Here is a 16,377-nt window from a genome sequence, read left to right on the forward strand (position 1 = left end):
GAGACCGTACCCAGGTCTAGGATCTGAGACCGTACCCAGGTCTAGGAGAGCTTGCGCACGCTGGATATTTTCTTATGATCGAACTTGGTCACTCACTCATGAGTATCTTTAAAAACAAGCAAACAAATAAACATTAGTAAACACTGTCATGTTTGCATCACAAAGTCTAAAGTAAGACAAGTTTTCCTACTCAAAGCAGAATAAATTAATTCAGTTGCTACTACCACTTAACTAATTCAGAAGATATTCATTCAGTTTTATAGATGTTTTAGTGATTTTTTTTTTAATCTTAGATTCACTTTAATACTTTAAGAATTATTGTGCTGCTTCAAGGTTCAAGGTTTTTTTATTGTCATTCACATCACATGTGGTACATAAGGTGGAAAGAAATTGTGTATTCAAGGTCCCAGTTACACTCAAAAATAGTAAAAGTGTAAAGTATAAAAAAAAAACAGTATACAAGGATCCACTAAACAAAAATAATGTAATATAATAAATACAGTGCTATAACACTTAACTTACCTGGCCAAAAAAGAAAAAGTCACCACCAAAAAAAAAGAGGTCACACTAACATTTCGTTGGACCACTTTTAGCTTTGATTACAGCATGCATTCACTGTGGCATTGTTTCGATAAGCTTCTGCAATGTCACAAGATCTATTTCCATCCAGTGTTGCACTAGGCATGATGGGTGCATCACTTCACCTGCGTCTCTTCTTACCCTGATGCACCATCACTCTGGAACAGGCTAAATCTGGACTCATCAGACCACATGACCTTCTTACATTGCTCCAGAGTCCAATCTTTATGCTCCCTAGCAAATTGAAGCCTTTTTTCCCAATCCCTTCTTCGCATTGTGCGTGTGAACATGCTCTTACTTTCACTATTAAACATAGCCCTGAGTGCTACTGTTGTTTTTCTTTGATTTGGTTTCACCAAACGTTTAAGTGATCGCCGATCACGATCATTCAGGATTTTTTTCCAGCCACATTTCTTCTTCAAAGACGATGGGTCTCCACTATCCTTCCAGTTTTTAATAATGCGTTGGATAGTTCTTAATCCAATTTTAGTAGTTTCTGCAATCTCCTTAGATGTTTTCTCTGCTTGGTGCCAATGATTTGACCCTTCTCAAACAGACTGACATCTTTTCCACGACCACGCGATACGTCTTTCAACATGGTTGTTTAAGAACTGAGAAGAAACTCATTACACCAGTTGGGGTTAAATAACTTGTTGCCAGCTGAAAGATAATCACCCATGCAGTAATTATTCAATAGGAGGCTCGTACCTCTATTTGCTTAGTTAAATCCAGGTGGAGACTTTTTTTTGTTTTTGGCCAGGCAGTGTATAATAACACTTGCAAGTGTTATTAACTTTTCTACCTGTTCTGCTTTGACTCCGATTGTTGAAGTTCTTTTGCTGACGGTCTAGAAGTGTGTCTGTCAACTTCAGTGTAGCAGCCAGTCTGGGTTTGACTTGTCCTACAAGTCTGCAGGCCTTCCTGAAGAAAGAAATAATTCAATAGAACAAACACTACAAATATAGAACATAATACCCAAAATATTAACTTGTGTTATAGAATATTTTCAGTACAGACAGCATCCCACTGCTTTATTCATACGAGGGGTTTTTGGGGGGGAGGGGGCGCAAATCAAAACAAGTTGATAGTTCTAGTCTGACAATGTTACAGTTTTCAAAAATTATGTACATTAAATGCATAAGTTAATATTGACGCCTTTGTTTGTAAATGCTTTAACTGATATTTAATCACATTTTAGTACAAATTTAAGCTTTTTGTGTGTTGTTTTTTTTTATTTTTTTTTTTTATTTACCGTCATTTGTTTTAAGTGTGCTTTAATAACTCTGGTTTTATGACTGGGAATGTTTGTGTGCTGCTGCCGCTCTTGACCCAGTCTCTCTTGAAAAAAAAGATCTTTAAGTCTCAGATCTAACTGGTTACATAAAGTTAAAAAAATATATAAACATGAAAACTCATAACCAAATGAGCCTAGGCTCAACTCAGGACTAGAACCAGGACATTGTTGCTGTGAGTGTTACAGTGTGGAGGTTTAGCACGTAGCATAGCTGAGCTAACTACAGAGACGTGATGAATCATGAGCAGAGCAGTCCCAGCACACATGCAGTTACACTCTGACATTGTAACAAAATAATTAGGATATTTTTGTTTACTGGATAAAAGTGATGGGAGCAGATTCTTGATATTTTCAAAGGTGGATCCTTGCGGTTGATATTTTCAAGACAGGCTCGACAACAATCTGAACTCAGCTCCTAAAAAAAATCTCTAAAAGTAAAGTCAGGTCCTCTGGATGGATTCTTCTTGATGACATGTTTCGTCTTTTGTCCAAAGCTCCTACGTTTAAGGTCCTTCACATTTCCTGATATTTGGATTATAGTAAAAACTGAGCTTTGCCGAACCCTCTAACCCAACACGAAACAACCATTGCAGTTTGCGTAAAGAAAAAATACTTGATTAAACTTACTCAGCCGTGTCTGCAGCTAATGCGTGCCTACAAAGATGTCGGTTAGAGACAAAGTGCTCGGATGTGTTATGTCACATGAGAGCTATGTATTGAGATCTGTTTGAGATGTTTGCAACGTCGATCACTATTTTAGGAGAAAGTTTGCTGCTCAAGTTACTGTTCAGAATTAAATTGGCAAAACTGTGAGCCTCTGGGACTGAACACAAGAAAATCTGAAACCCCCCACAAACATTTCCAGACATTTTGAGTCTCCATCGTGAGTACTGTTCACCAACAGTCCCAGCCCGGTGACATTTTATGTTTTACAAATAAGTCTGCAGCTTCTTTTTATCTATTCTGCTTTAACACTTCAAAATTTTCCATTTTCAGTGTTACCAAACGCCTAATAATAGATGTGATAATAATGTAGGATTTCCTTGTTTTAGTTCCCATTTCTGACAAATCTGTCTCCACAGCTTGGTTAACGAGACTAGTGTTATTTTTATTTATTTTACCTTTTATTTAGCTTGTAAAATATGACCATTCTGTCCTTCTCAAAGTGTTCCTCATCTCCTTGTGTTGTTGTGGCTACAGGCTGAAGGGCCCGGTCTTATCAGGGCGGTCAACTCGTACGCCGGCTTCACTGAGTTTGACAGAAAGCCCCCTCTTCTTCACCCTGACTCCAGTAAGATCACAAAAGAAAAATCTATCATTTTGGCTTGAGATCTTCAAGTCTTGGCTGATTTGAGACGCATCATGGTTGTTTGTTTTTGTAGCTCTCACAAAGAAGGACCGGAGCAGAGTTTCTGCTGAAGATATCCCCAGAGCTGCAGTACTTGTAAGAACTTTGTTTTTTTTTTAAGTCTAAAGAAAAAAGAAATCCCATTTTAACATTTTTCTTCTCTGTCAGGAAAGAATTCAGGTCAAATCAGCTCAAGCCAGCAGCCTGTAAGTGTCTTTTCACTGGCCACTACAGAAATACACAAATCTGAAAACTGTCCTGACGAAACCTCTGATAAAAACCAAACGAGAAGCTGAGTTCTGTTTTCTCACCCGTTTGTCTTTCCTCTGTTTTAGGAGACCACCCGAGGAAGACTCACTGAACAGTAAGACGTTTCACTGAAGCTCCTCTGTTTGCAGGATCAAATTTAGTCAAATTTCTCTGCCTGGATCAGCGAGTCAGATGGCATTTTATAAACCATGACCTTTGACCTCTCGGTTTCTTTTGAGCCAAGCGTTTGCAGACACATGGCGCATGTTGTTTCTTTGATAAGTTTTATGTGTTCAGTTTAGATTTGGGATTAGCAGCCTGATTGTGCTGTGAAATGCAATCTCAGCAAGCCAAGATGAAAAATAAAAACTGTTGTGTATGTGTCTCACTTTGTGTGTTTCTGTCGTTCTTCTGTGGTTCCAGCTGCAGTTCCTCTGTACGCCGCACACCACCCCCACCTCGGTGCCCGGAAGGACTGTGAGTATCAGCAACATTCACCATGAACTGCACAAACGGAGAACTTTGAAAGTGTTTTATTATTTCAGATGTAGTTGTGCTAAACTCAAACTCACTGAAATATCCATTTATTTATTTATTTATACAAAACAGAGATTTTTTTTTTTTTTTTTTTGCACTTTTCTTTCTTAACGTTTGTACTTTATGCTCTCTCCTTTTGACCTGAAACATTATGGACTAGATGGTTTGTTGTTTAAAACACACCTAAACCACAGACTTGAGATAAAGATTAGACTGGTAACTTTCATGCCCAATAGTTAGTCACATAGGTACACGAGTAAAATGTTTTTACAGTAGTCCCTTGATCATCACCGGGGTTACATTCCAGAAACCACAGCAATAGATGAAAATCTGTGAAGGAAGAATGTTTTTTTTTTTTTTTTTTCATTCATTCAACCTTTATTTAGACAGTTAATCCCATTGAACCTGGAGGACTCATTTACAAGAGAGGCCTGAATTTATTTTAGTATTTATATATATATTTTAAGGCTTTATAAACCCTTCTTACACTCTTGCGATGTTCTAAACTCTTAAACATGTCATTTTAACAACGTATGTATATGTACTGTACTGTACTGCATAATTTTATTTTGGTACTCACCGGTGAAGATACTACTACAACTTGAAGGATGAGTTCAACTTCAGGATTATTTGAGACGTTCCTGTCAGTTCTGTGAGCTTCATAGATGGATTGTTACTTCTGACTTTGTGTTGTAAAATTATTTTTGCCACATCGGTTTCTCCGCTAGTGTTTGCTCCCTCCATTGCTGTTCTTTGAATTTGAAGCCCTGTTGGCTTTTGGGCCATGTAGTTCTTTTGACTTGCGTTACAGTATAGGCTTATTGAAAGAAAACTACAAAATGGTGACGCCTGTCCAAAGTATTTTTTTTGTTTGTTTTTTGTCCTATGATTGGTTCCCGCTCCAGTTAACTTTTTATCCCGTAACGTCCCAATCATATGAGTGCCGGTAATATTAAAGTTGACTCCTTATGTTCGCTGCCTGAAACCTTAGTATGCGCAGAACGTTTATGTGGCATTGTAGAGCTTGAAATAAATTCAGTCTCCTATGAAAATTTCACAAAAGAGCACAGTGAAAGAGCGCAGACAGACTGATCTACTGAGACAATCAGCTCCCGGGATACAGAGCACAATGCTCTGGTTGGTCGCCTTCCATCAATCAGCCAATCGTGTGTCGTGTACAACCTTACGCTGAAAACCCGCGAAACAATGAGTCTGTGGAAGTGGAACCACAGCGTATCGAGGGACTACTGTACTTCTAAATTGTACATTTGAAAGCTGGTTTTGAAACCTGTATTTTTTCTATAGTAGTATTCGTATTTATTCCAGGTGTGTTGGCGTTCATCAGAGCGCCTGTCAGGTCAAACTTTAATCAAGTCAGAGTCCTCCGCTGGACCATTTTGATGTTTTTACCTCCTGTTTAAATGATTCAAGTGATTCCTGTTGGTTTGTTTATGAAAATAAATGTGCCAAGTTTAAATAACATTTTGTTGAGTATGTAAGTCCTCTTGTTTTATTTTAGTTTTTTTAAGATCATATTAATTTTGTTGTTTTGTAGCGATTGGCTCACCGTTCAAGCCGATGGAAAGCTACCAATACTCAGGTGAGGGGTCGACTTCAGTGTCACACATTTATTAATAAATATTTATCCACCTCTTTCTGACATTTTAGATGTGTGTAAATAAACCTTCCACTGAGTTTTGCTCCATTTCCCCAACTTGTTTCCTTTTGTTTTCCTTGTAGCTGTGGAGCGTAACAACCTGATGAGGCTGTCTCAGAGCATCCCTTTCACCCCGGTGCCCCCTAGAGGTAAAACTGGACGTTTCATGTCAGGTGGCTTTAAAATAAAAATGTTGGGTAGTTGCAGAATGAGGAAGTATCAAAACAGAAACGAGGTCTGGCTTTGGATGGGTTTTTTTGTACACCTGCTTCTGTTTGCTGACTGAGTCTAGATGCTGCTGCACTTCCTGTGCTTTATTGTTTCACATTATTATGATCCATTTTTCTTCCATATGCTTTGGGCATCTTTCTCGTTCCACAGTTTTTGTGCTATTTTGACAAATATATCACAACGTTCAGCTCTTTCAGGGCAATCCTGCTTTAACTTTTAGTATTGCTGCAACTTTAGCTTTTTGAAATATTTAGCCTTTTCTGCCTTTTTTTTCTCATAGGAAATTAATTGAACTCATTTTACATCCTTCAAATCTTTATATCTGTTTACAACCTTTTACTGCTCCTTTCACATTTTGTTCCAGTTCAGCTTCTTTCAGCTTCCTTGTGCAAATATAAACATTTTTTTCAGTTACTTTCAACTAATATCAGCTGCTTTTTCAGCTGTTTTGTGCTTCTTCTAACTTGTTTCTGATCATTTCAGCTTATGCTCCTTTCAGCTTTTTTATGCAAGTTTCAGCTATTTTGCTATTTCAGCTACTATTTAGCTGTTTTATGCTAAATTTTGCTTTTTCCGCTAATTCCACATTCTTTGCAATAGTTACAACTTTTTTTAGCCTAATGCAGCAAATATCTGCTCTCTCCACCACTGGTAATTTAATCTTTTTTTTCCTGATGTTTCAGATACTTTTTGGATGTTTCTTGCTAATTTCAGCTTTTTCCAGATAATTTCCACTTTTTGTGCTAATTTTTGATTCTTTAAGCCTAATTGGGTAAATATGTGTTCTTTCTGCTTTCTTCTGCTAATTTAAGCTTGTTCTACCTTTTCAGCTACCTTTTTGTTATAGCATTTTTAGCTTCTTTCAACAGTTATCAGATAAATTAAAGTTTTTCATGATAATTAATGTCTTACTGCTTATTTCTGCTATTTCAAGGATTCAAGGTTCTTTATTTGTCACGAAATTATGTACACAGGGACCCAGTTACATCCAACAAAAGTTTTAAAATGTAAAAGATGTGATATCGTCAGTTACTATTTACAAACCGGATTCCAAAAAAGTTGGGACACTAAACAAATTGTGAATAAAAACTGAATGCAATGATATGGAGGTGCCAACCTCCATATCATTGCAGAATTCAGAATAGAACACAAATCACAGATCAAAAGTTTAAACTGAGAGAATGTATCATTTTAAGGGAAAAATCTGTTGTTTCCAAATTTCATGGCGTCAACAAATCCCAAAAAAGTTGGGACAAGTCCATTTTTACCACTGTGTGGCATCCCCCCTTCTTCTTACAACACTCAACAGACGTCTGGGGACAGAGGAGACCAGTTTCTCAAGTTTAGAAATAGGAATGCTCTCCCATTCATGTCTAATACAGGCCTCTAACTGTTCAATTGTCTTGGGCCTTCTTTGTCGCACCTTCCTCTTTATGATGCACCAAATGTTCTCTATAGGTGAAAGATCTGGACTGCAGGCTGACCATTTCAGTACCCGGATCCTTCTCCTACGTAGCCATGATGTTGTGATTGCTGCAGAATGTGGTCTGGCATTATCGTGTTGAAAAATGCAGGGTCTTCCCTGAAAGAGATGACGTCTAGATGGGAGCATATGTTGTTCTAGAACCTGAACATAGTTCTCTGCATTAATGGCGCCTTTCCAGACATGCAAGCTGCCCATGTCACAAGCGCTCATGCAACCCCATACCATCAGTGATGCAGGCTTCTGAACGGAGCGTTGATAACAACTTGGGCTATCCTTGTCCTCTCTGGTCCGGATGACATGGCGTCCCAGTGTTCCATAAAGAACTTGAAATCGTGACTCTTCTGACCACAAAACAGTCTTCCATTTTGCCACACTCCATTTTAAATGACCCCTGGCCCAGTGCAAACGTCTGAGCTTGTGGAGCTTGCTTAGAAATGGCTTCCTCTTTGCACTGTAGAGTTTCAGCTGGCAACGGCGGATGGCACGGTGGATTGTGTTCACTGACGATGCTTTCTGGAAGTATTCCAGAGCCCATTCTGTTATTTCCTTGACAGTGGCATTCCTGTTTGAGGTGCAGTGATGTTTAAGGGCCCGGAGATCACGAGCATCCTGTAGAGTTTGACCTTTACGCACAGCGATTGTTCCAGATTCTCTGAATCTTTTGATGATGTTATGCACGGTCGATGATGATAACTTAAAAGTCTTTGCTATTTTACGCTAGGTAACACCATTCTGGTATTGCTGCACTATCTTTCTGCGCAACAATGATGGAATTGGTGATCCTCTTACCATCTTGGCTTCTGAGAGACACAGACACTCTGAGAAGCTCTTTTTATACTCAATCATGTTGTCAATTGACCTAATTAGTGATAATTGGTCTTCCAGCTGTTCGTTATATGCTCAATTTCCTTTTTCCAGCCACTTATTGCTACTTGTCCCAACTTTTTTGGGATTTGTTGACGCTGTGAAATTTTGAATCAACATATTTTTCGTTTAAAATGTTACATTTACTCAGATTAAACTTTTGATCTGTCATCTATGTTATATTACGAATAAAATATTGACATTTGCCATCTCCACATCATTGCATTCAGTTTTTATTCACAATTTGTTTAGTGTCCCAACTTTTTTGGAATCCGGTTTGTATATTGTAAATTATCAGTTATGAGTTAAGCTCATGAGATATGCATTTATTATGCAAATAACCTCGTTGTGTGGGCACCACCTCTTTTTAGAGGAAAAATCAGTCTCTAACCCCAAATTAAATGTAAACTGAAATGTGAATTCTTTTCTCGTGTTTAAAGGGCATCAAATCATTTAATACACACAGATATGCCAAAATAATCACAAATTTAGTTGATTTTTTGTATTTTATTACAAAAATAATCTGTGATATATCTGATGAAGATTATGCATAACAAACAAATGAATAACAGATAGCTTTGTATCAAATGTCTACTTGATTATTCAAGTCAGTGAAACTTTAAAAGGGCAGATTTTTGGACTGGTTCTGTTTGTGGAGTAGTTACATTTGTGTCTAAATGAGCTGTAGTGTGTGTAAAGCAAGATTATTGTGATGTATGATCACCAGAAAGTTTATTGAAGAGTCTCTCTCTCACCAGAATGAGATTTGTCAGGAATGGTCCAACAGCTGCTTAAAAATGGTACCAGCCCAGATGTTCTGGTGACTGAGAGGCTGATTTTTCCTCAAAGTTCACCTGTCATCTTAGAGGGACGAGGGTCCATATGGGAGTCAGCTGGGATTTACCACTCCTGCGGTGTGATGGTTCTGGTAACAAATCTCAGGTTAATGCCAGGTTCTGCTTCTGGTTCTGCAGGGTTTCTTCTGTATCTTTTGGTCCCGTCTCTGTGCAGGAAAGATGCTTCTCTTCCATGCAGAATTTCCTAATTTCTATGCTCATTTTTGCTTATTTAAACTCAATCCTGCAAATGTGTTCTTTCTGCTTTCTTCTGCTAACTTATTCTTGTTCTTCAATTTCTGCTACATTTCAGCATGCTTTTAGCTAATTTCAGCTGTTTTTAGCAAGTTCTTCTGCAATAAGCATTCACACTGCATTATTGCAGGAAATGCAATTTCTTTAGTTTATTTTGGTTTCATATCTGCAGAGCTTCTTGTAAGGAGGAAGTGCCTTTCATGGTTCGCTCTGTAACAATAACTAGTGGAGAAAGAGAAATAAGGCATCGTCACGGTTCGCTCTTTAAAGCTGGGAAACGTAGCCGATGCAAATGTGGAAGCTCTCAAAGGCAACAAAAAAAATAACAAAGTAAGCTTTTTATTTAGTGTGTCTGAGTGGCCTGTACTGAACAGAGTTTTATAAGAGTTCATCAAAGTCCATTAAACACACATGTAAAGGCTGACGGAGGTGTTGTTTGCTGAATGCGTCAGCTGTTTGTTTGGCTGTAAAATGTTCCTGTAAAAGTTGTTAAAGAAGATCAAAGGTTTTCTTCATGTCTGACTCAATACATGAATTCTTGATTTATCGTTTTGTGTTTTTGGTTAGTGGAGGTTACCACTAAAGTATTTCTATTTTTGTGTTCAAGGTAATGTGTTCCTGTAAGTCTATAAAACCTGATGTGTAGCTGCTTTGAGGATCCAGTTAGTATACATTTCTTCTCGTCACACAGCTTCCTCCTTGTTGCCGTTTAAATAAAACAGAACAATGTAGCCAAGCTGCTTTGTTTCACAGAGGTCATAAAGTCACAGATACATGATCATTCATGTGGGCGTCGATGAAAGTTTAGATATTTAGACTCTGAACGATGGATTGTAAAGTATGAACATGTCTGAGTATCTCACTTCAGGTGAAGTAACCGCAGATATTATGGAAATGTGATGAGAAGCAAATAGTAATTCAAGAATCTTTATTATCCCCAAGGGGCAATTTGTTTCACAGTCAGTTGGCACAAAACATTCATACTAGACAAGACATTGAGACATCAAAATAACAGTACATGAAATCATCACTGTTTGTTGAGAAGTCTGATCACTACAGGGATTAAATAGTTTCTCAGTCTGTTTGTTCTACATCTGGGCTGCAGATACCTGCGTCCATAAGGAAGCAACCTGAACGCACCATGCAGTGGGTGATCAGGATCTGCCAGAATCAGCTTGGCCTTGTTCACTGACCTCGCCTTGTGTAGGTCAGTGAGGTTATGCCAGCTGTTTTGCTGTAGCAGTCCTCATCCTGACATCAGAGCTGATAGCTACACTTTTTGCAACAGTCTGAGTCTTTGTGACAAACTGATCCTGGTTTTTACATGTTTGTCCTCATTTGTTTCATTTTATCTGATTTAAACTGTATTTTACAGTTCGTTGTGCAGCAGTAAAGGCTTCCTGGTTTCTACCGTCTTCTAAAAGTAACTTCAACAGAAAGAGTGGAAAGAAATTGAGGATTTTTATGTCTTTTACAGTCACATCAAGAAAAATCTTGTTTGTCTGCAGCAAAAATCAGCATCGCAGATCGTTTTGTGACGACGTGATGCAGCAAAAATCCATAAGACTTTAAGTTTACAATCCTTAAAATGATCAGAGGAGAGTCAGAGTGTGACTGTCGGATGTCGTGTTCCTCCAGGAGAGCCGGTGACGGTGTACCGTCTGGAGGAGAGCTCCCCCAACACCATCAACAACAGCATGTCCTCCTGGTCCCAGCGAGGCTTCTGTGCCAAAATCGAATTTCTCAGCAAGGAGGAGATGGGCGGGGGGCTGAGACGGGCCCTCAAGGTGCTCTGCACTTGGTCTGAGTACGACATCCTGAAACCAGGACACCTGTACATCGTCAAGTCCTTCCTTCCTGAGGTGGTCCAAACGTGGCAGAGCATCTATAAGGAGGACACTGTGCTGCATCTTTGTCTCAGGGTAAGAAACGACTTGGTCTGCTACAGAAGTTCTTCCAACAAGGGCCTGAGATGGGAAACATTCAGGACTTTATCACAAAAACGTCATCATCCTTTGTGCCCATATCTTAACAATCATGTTTCCAGTTACGTGATCAATGCCAGTTTGTGGAGGAATCTTATTCTGGACTAGTTTTTTTTTTTCTTTTGTGACTTCAGGAAATTCAGCAGCAACGGGCCGCTCAGAAGCTGACATTTGCCTTCAACCAGATCAGGCCAAAGACGATTCCTTACTCTCCAAGGTGAGCAGGACAGTCGTTTACATTTGTTCATTCAAGTGAGATGTCTTATCGTCCTGCACCTGTCTCAACAAACATGTTGTCCATCAGGACTCTGATTCTGGCTTTAGATGGACTGTCAGCTCTGTTCCGGACCAGTCATGTCCTGCTTTGATGTATTTCTTGTATGCACTGTGATAAACCAGTCGTTCCACTTGGTCATTAAGTGAAGCAGGTCTTAGTTGAGATTATTGATCTGAGCGTTTGTTTCCTGTCCAGTTGTAGTTTAATCATCAAACTGTCTGTAAGCTCTCAGCTGTCTCTCTCTCTGTTCAGGTTCCTTGAAGTGTACCTGTTGTACTGCCACTCAGCCGGACAGTGGTTCGCCATCGAGGAGTGCATCACCGGCGAGTTCAGGAAGTTCAACAACAACAACGGAGACGAGATCATTCCCACCAACCTCCTGGAGGAAACCATGCTGGCCTTCAGCCACTGGACCTACGAGTACACCCGGGGAGAGCTCCTGGTGCTCGACCTGCAGGGTAAATACTGGAGGAGAGGTTCACGACATAAACGTGACACGAGCCAAAGAAATGACTTGGCTCCATGTTTCCTGATGACGTCTTTGATAAAGAAACTTGTTTATCTGTAGGTGTTGGGGAGGTTCTAACGGATCCTTCAGTTATAAAGAGTGGAGAAAAAGGGTCAGTGGTCCTAATTTACCTCACAACTTGGACTCAAACCACTGTTTCTCCATCGACTTGGCTGTTAATGCTGTCTGTGGAACTCCTGCAGGTCCTACGACATGATATTTGGACCTGCCAACCTCGGAGATGACGCCATCAGAAACTTTCGTGCAAAGCATCACTGCAACTCCTGCTGTCGGAAACTCAAGCTTCCTGGTGAGATGTTGCACCTGCTGTTCTGTCCCTTTAATGTTTTAAACATCAACTTCAGATAAAAACCCAACTACTGTGCTTTTTTTAGTGTTTAGACTCTGAATGATGCAACGCCACAATGTGCGTTTACTTTACCTTCGTTATAAAGGGATTTAAGACGAGCGCAGGTTGTTCAAATATTTAGCCTTTTCTGCCATTTTTTCCTCATAGAAAATGAATTGAGCTCATTTGACCTCTTTGTTTACAACCTTTTACTGCTCCTTTTACGTTTTATGCATCAGCTTCTTTCAGCTTCCGTGTGCAATTTAAACTTTTTTTCAGCTACTTTAAGCTCATTTCAGCTGTTTTTCAGCTGTTTTGTGCTTCTTCTAACTTTCTGCTAATTTCAGCTTGTTTTTTTTTTTTTTCATTCATTCAACCTTTTATTTATACAGGTTAATCCCCGTGAGCCTTGGTGACTCATTTACAAGAGAGACCTGATTTTAACAGAGTGATGACAACAGTGGACAACAAAGACGAACGATAGACGATCATAAAATGATGCATACAAATTGATAACAAGTGAAAATAAAATGGTATTTAAAAACAAATGTAACAAAAAAAAACAGCTAGGTTGTAAGGCGGTGTAGAAAACTAAAAACAAGAACATGTCTGCATTGGTTTTTCCCAGGAACTTAACAGATGTTTGAAGCCACTCAGAGAAGTCAAGGTCGAGAGCTTCAGATCTTTTGTAAGATATTCCAGGAAACAGGAGCGGAGTAGGAGAAGGCCCTTTTGCCAAGTTCAGTCCACACTGAGGGAACACTGCGTTATGCTCCTTTCAGCTTATTTATGCAAGTTTCAGCTTTTTTTATTTTTGCTATTCAGCTACTATTTAGCTGTTTTTATGATAATTTTAGCTTTTTCAACTAATTCCACGTTTTTGAACACATTTAAACTTTTTTCAGCCTAATTCAGCAAAAATGCGCTCTTTCCACTTCCTTCTTGTAATTTCAGCTTCTTTCTGCCTTTTTAGCTACTTTTCAACAGTTTCTTTGCTAATTTCAGCTTTTTTCAAATAATTTCCACCTTTTTGTGTTCATTTCTGCTTCTGTGAGCCTAATTGGGCAAACGTGTTCTTTCTGCTTTCTTTTGCTAATTTAAGCGTCTTCTACAATTTCAGCTAGGTTTTTAGCATTTTTTGCTAATTTCACCTGTTTTCAGATAAATTCAAGTTTTTCATGGTAACTTCTCCTTTCAGGCTAATTAACCTCTTTGTGCTAACTTTAGCTTATTGTACTCCTTTCAGTTTATTTCTGCTATTTTAGCTACTCTTTAGATTTTTATTCAAATTTAACTTTTTCTGCTAATTCCACAATTTTTTTTTTTTTTTTTTTTTTTGCTTATTTCAGTTCTTTCTGCTTCCTTCTGATAGTTTAAGCTTCTTTCTGCCTTTTCAGCTACTTTTCAGCTTTTTATTTTATTTTTTTAACTAATTTCTTCATTTTTGTGCTAGCTTCTGCTTATTTAAACCTAATTCAGGAAATGTTTTTCTTCTGCTAATTTAAGTCTGTTCTTCCACTTCAGCTACAATTCAGCATGTTTTTAGCTAATTTCAGCTGTTTTTCTGCAACTACTTCAGCAATAAACATTCACACTGCATTTTCGCAGGAAATGCAATTTCTCTAGTTATAATTAAGTCTGGAGGTTTATCTAAAATTGAAAACACAAACGCAGGAGTTCAGTCTTAATCATTTTCCTTTTTTATTTCCTGACACCAGAGCTGCTTGTGTGAATGTTAAGAAGTGTATTTGTTCTGTTAACTTATATTTTATAAATGTGCGCTCCTTCATCGAGCACTAACGACAATAAAAAGTCTTGTTAACGTTGTAAAAGCACCATATTTCATTCCAGCGTGAGAAGGAGTTATAAATCCTGTTTCATTTATTTCCTGTCTGTTAGATTTGAAGAGGAACGAGTACACACCTGACAAGGTGGCGTTTCCCCATGAGGACCCTCCGAACCCAGGGGGCGGAGCCAAAGAGCCCCGCCCATCAATGAAACTGATGCTGTGATCAGAGACTGTGTGTGTGAAAGAGTGAGTGCTTTGGTCCGTCACCAACACGTTTCCATGGAAACCAGAGCGTGCAGACCATCATGTTTTGTTTGTCCCACTATATCGCTGTCAAACGCAAACCAACCTTTTTCTTTTCAGAACAAACTTTGGGAGGGAAGAGGTTTTTAAAACATTTTTATACAAGTTTATGAACACATATATAAATATATATATATGTAGATGAACTGGATATATGAGCAGGTACCGTGTCACTACAGAAGGTTTATGTATTTTACCAAAAAATAAAGAAAAAACAATCCCAGTGCTTTGTTTGTGTGTTGCAGCCTGCAGCAATGCAGTTTGACACCTGAGCTTTCTTTTTTTTATGTAAACAAAATTGTATCTTACCTTTTTGTTTTTTAGCTAAAGAAAAGAAATCCATGAATTTAAAAATCTTGTAAAATATGGGCAGATCGCAATGCAGCTTTTACAGATGTGTGATTTTATTGTATTGAAAATGTGTCCAGCAGAATATGGCTGATGGTTTTTCTTGTTACAAAGGTACTATTGCTTTATCTTTGTCATCAGCTGTTTGAGCAAACTCCAGTCTGTGTCTTCTAGATACTTAACATGACACGAACTGAACAGATTGGACTTTTATTCAGGGGAAACTCGCAAACATAAGGGTATTACTGTATACATTTTGTACTGAACATCATTTTAAACAAATAAAAAGTCAAACTTTAATGTTTCTTGTGGGTTTTTTTTTTTTTTTTGCAGCTTGGCTGAGGTAAATCTGAATGTAACATCAGATGTAAGACATTTGTTTACCTATTTTCATGCATGTAAATATGACACTGCAGCTCATTGTTCTGCAGGACTCAGTGGTTCTGTTTGTCCCCATGTTTGGATCCACGCTGAGTGAACAGAGCCTCTATCTTCACCTGTGTGAAGAGGAGGTCCTGCAGGTGAGCAGTGAACATGTAGGGCAGGATTTGCATCTTCGCACGCAGGATCTCAGTCAAAATCCAGCCAGGACTGAAACTGTCTTTTCAGTAAGTGTGTGTGTGTGTGTGTGTGTGTGTGGGGGGGGGGGGGGGGGGGTCTGTGAAGGGAGCAGCTTTCTAACCTCCCTCTGGGTGTGGCTAACTCACTAACAGTGAAATTCTGTCTGAGCATCTCATTTCTCTCAGCTGAGCTCAGAGAGGTTACAGCCTCCAGACCGGCTCACGACGAAGCTGTGAAACCATGACCACGATCACTGTCGAGTACTGGTAGGTTTGTCCTGTTCCTCTTATTGATGCATTTAAATATCAATGTTCCTTTCAACGACAAAATGTCACCTAAAGTTTAACTCTGTCTAAAGAGTTATTGTGTCAACGCTTATGAAGCATTCACACTATTGTGATCCATTTTTTGACGTCTTGTTCCACAACTTTTTGTGGTATTTCAACAAATCGTATATGAAAACGTTCAGCTGTTTCAGGAAAAGGGTGCTTTGACTTTTGGTAGTGGTGCAACTTTAGCTTTTTGAAATATTTAGCTTTTTCTGCCACTTTTTCCTCAAAGGAAATGAACTGAGCTCATTTTACATCCTTTAAATATTTACATCTGTTTACAACTTTTTACTGCTCCTTTCACATTTTGTCCTGGTTCAGCTTCTTCTTTGTGCAAATTTAAACTCCCCCCCAACTACTTTCAGCTAATTTCAGCTGTTTTTCAGTTGTTTTTTCAGCGGTTTTGTGCCCCTTTCTGCTAACTACATTTTTGTGCTTCTTATAACTTCTTTCTGCTAATTTCAGCTTATGCTCCTTTCAGGTTATTTATACAAGTTTCAGCTTTTTCTGCTATTTCAGCTACTATTTAGCTGTTTTTATGCTAGTTTTAGCTTTTTTCAGCTACTGTAATTCCACTTTTGTTGCACTCATT

The 16,377-nt window shown here is 38.6% G+C and overlaps 1 protein-coding gene across 1 annotated transcript in view; it reads left to right on the top strand.

Annotated features, from left to right (window-relative positions):
• The window catches only part of trpm7 (transient receptor potential cation channel, subfamily M, member 7), a 62,872-nt gene extending 47,696 nt beyond the window's left edge, over window positions 1-15,176 (top strand). The window contains exons 28-40 of the mRNA XM_037690791.1: window positions 3,074-3,164; window positions 3,256-3,317; window positions 3,390-3,427; window positions 3,557-3,585; window positions 3,894-3,947; window positions 5,563-5,607; window positions 5,748-5,813; window positions 10,975-11,258; window positions 11,456-11,538; window positions 11,851-12,056; window positions 12,167-12,218; window positions 12,310-12,416; window positions 14,355-15,176. Of these exons, the coding sequence (XP_037546719.1) occupies window positions 3,074-3,164; window positions 3,256-3,317; window positions 3,390-3,427; window positions 3,557-3,585; window positions 3,894-3,947; window positions 5,563-5,607; window positions 5,748-5,813; window positions 10,975-11,258; window positions 11,456-11,538; window positions 11,851-12,056; window positions 12,167-12,218; window positions 12,310-12,416; window positions 14,355-14,467 (1,230 nt within the window). The 3' untranslated portion in view covers window positions 14,468-15,176. The remainder of the gene's footprint in view (window positions 1-3,073; window positions 3,165-3,255; window positions 3,318-3,389; window positions 3,428-3,556; window positions 3,586-3,893; window positions 3,948-5,562; window positions 5,608-5,747; window positions 5,814-10,974; window positions 11,259-11,455; window positions 11,539-11,850; window positions 12,057-12,166; window positions 12,219-12,309; window positions 12,417-14,354) is intronic.
• Window positions 15,177-16,377: the final 1,201 nt, after the last annotated feature.

This window comes from Nematolebias whitei, chromosome 2 (genome assembly GCF_014905685.2).
Source record: "Nematolebias whitei isolate Nwh7 chromosome 2, NemWhi1, whole genome shotgun sequence".
NCBI classification, from domain to species: domain Eukaryota; kingdom Metazoa; phylum Chordata; class Actinopteri; order Cyprinodontiformes; family Rivulidae; genus Nematolebias; species Nematolebias whitei.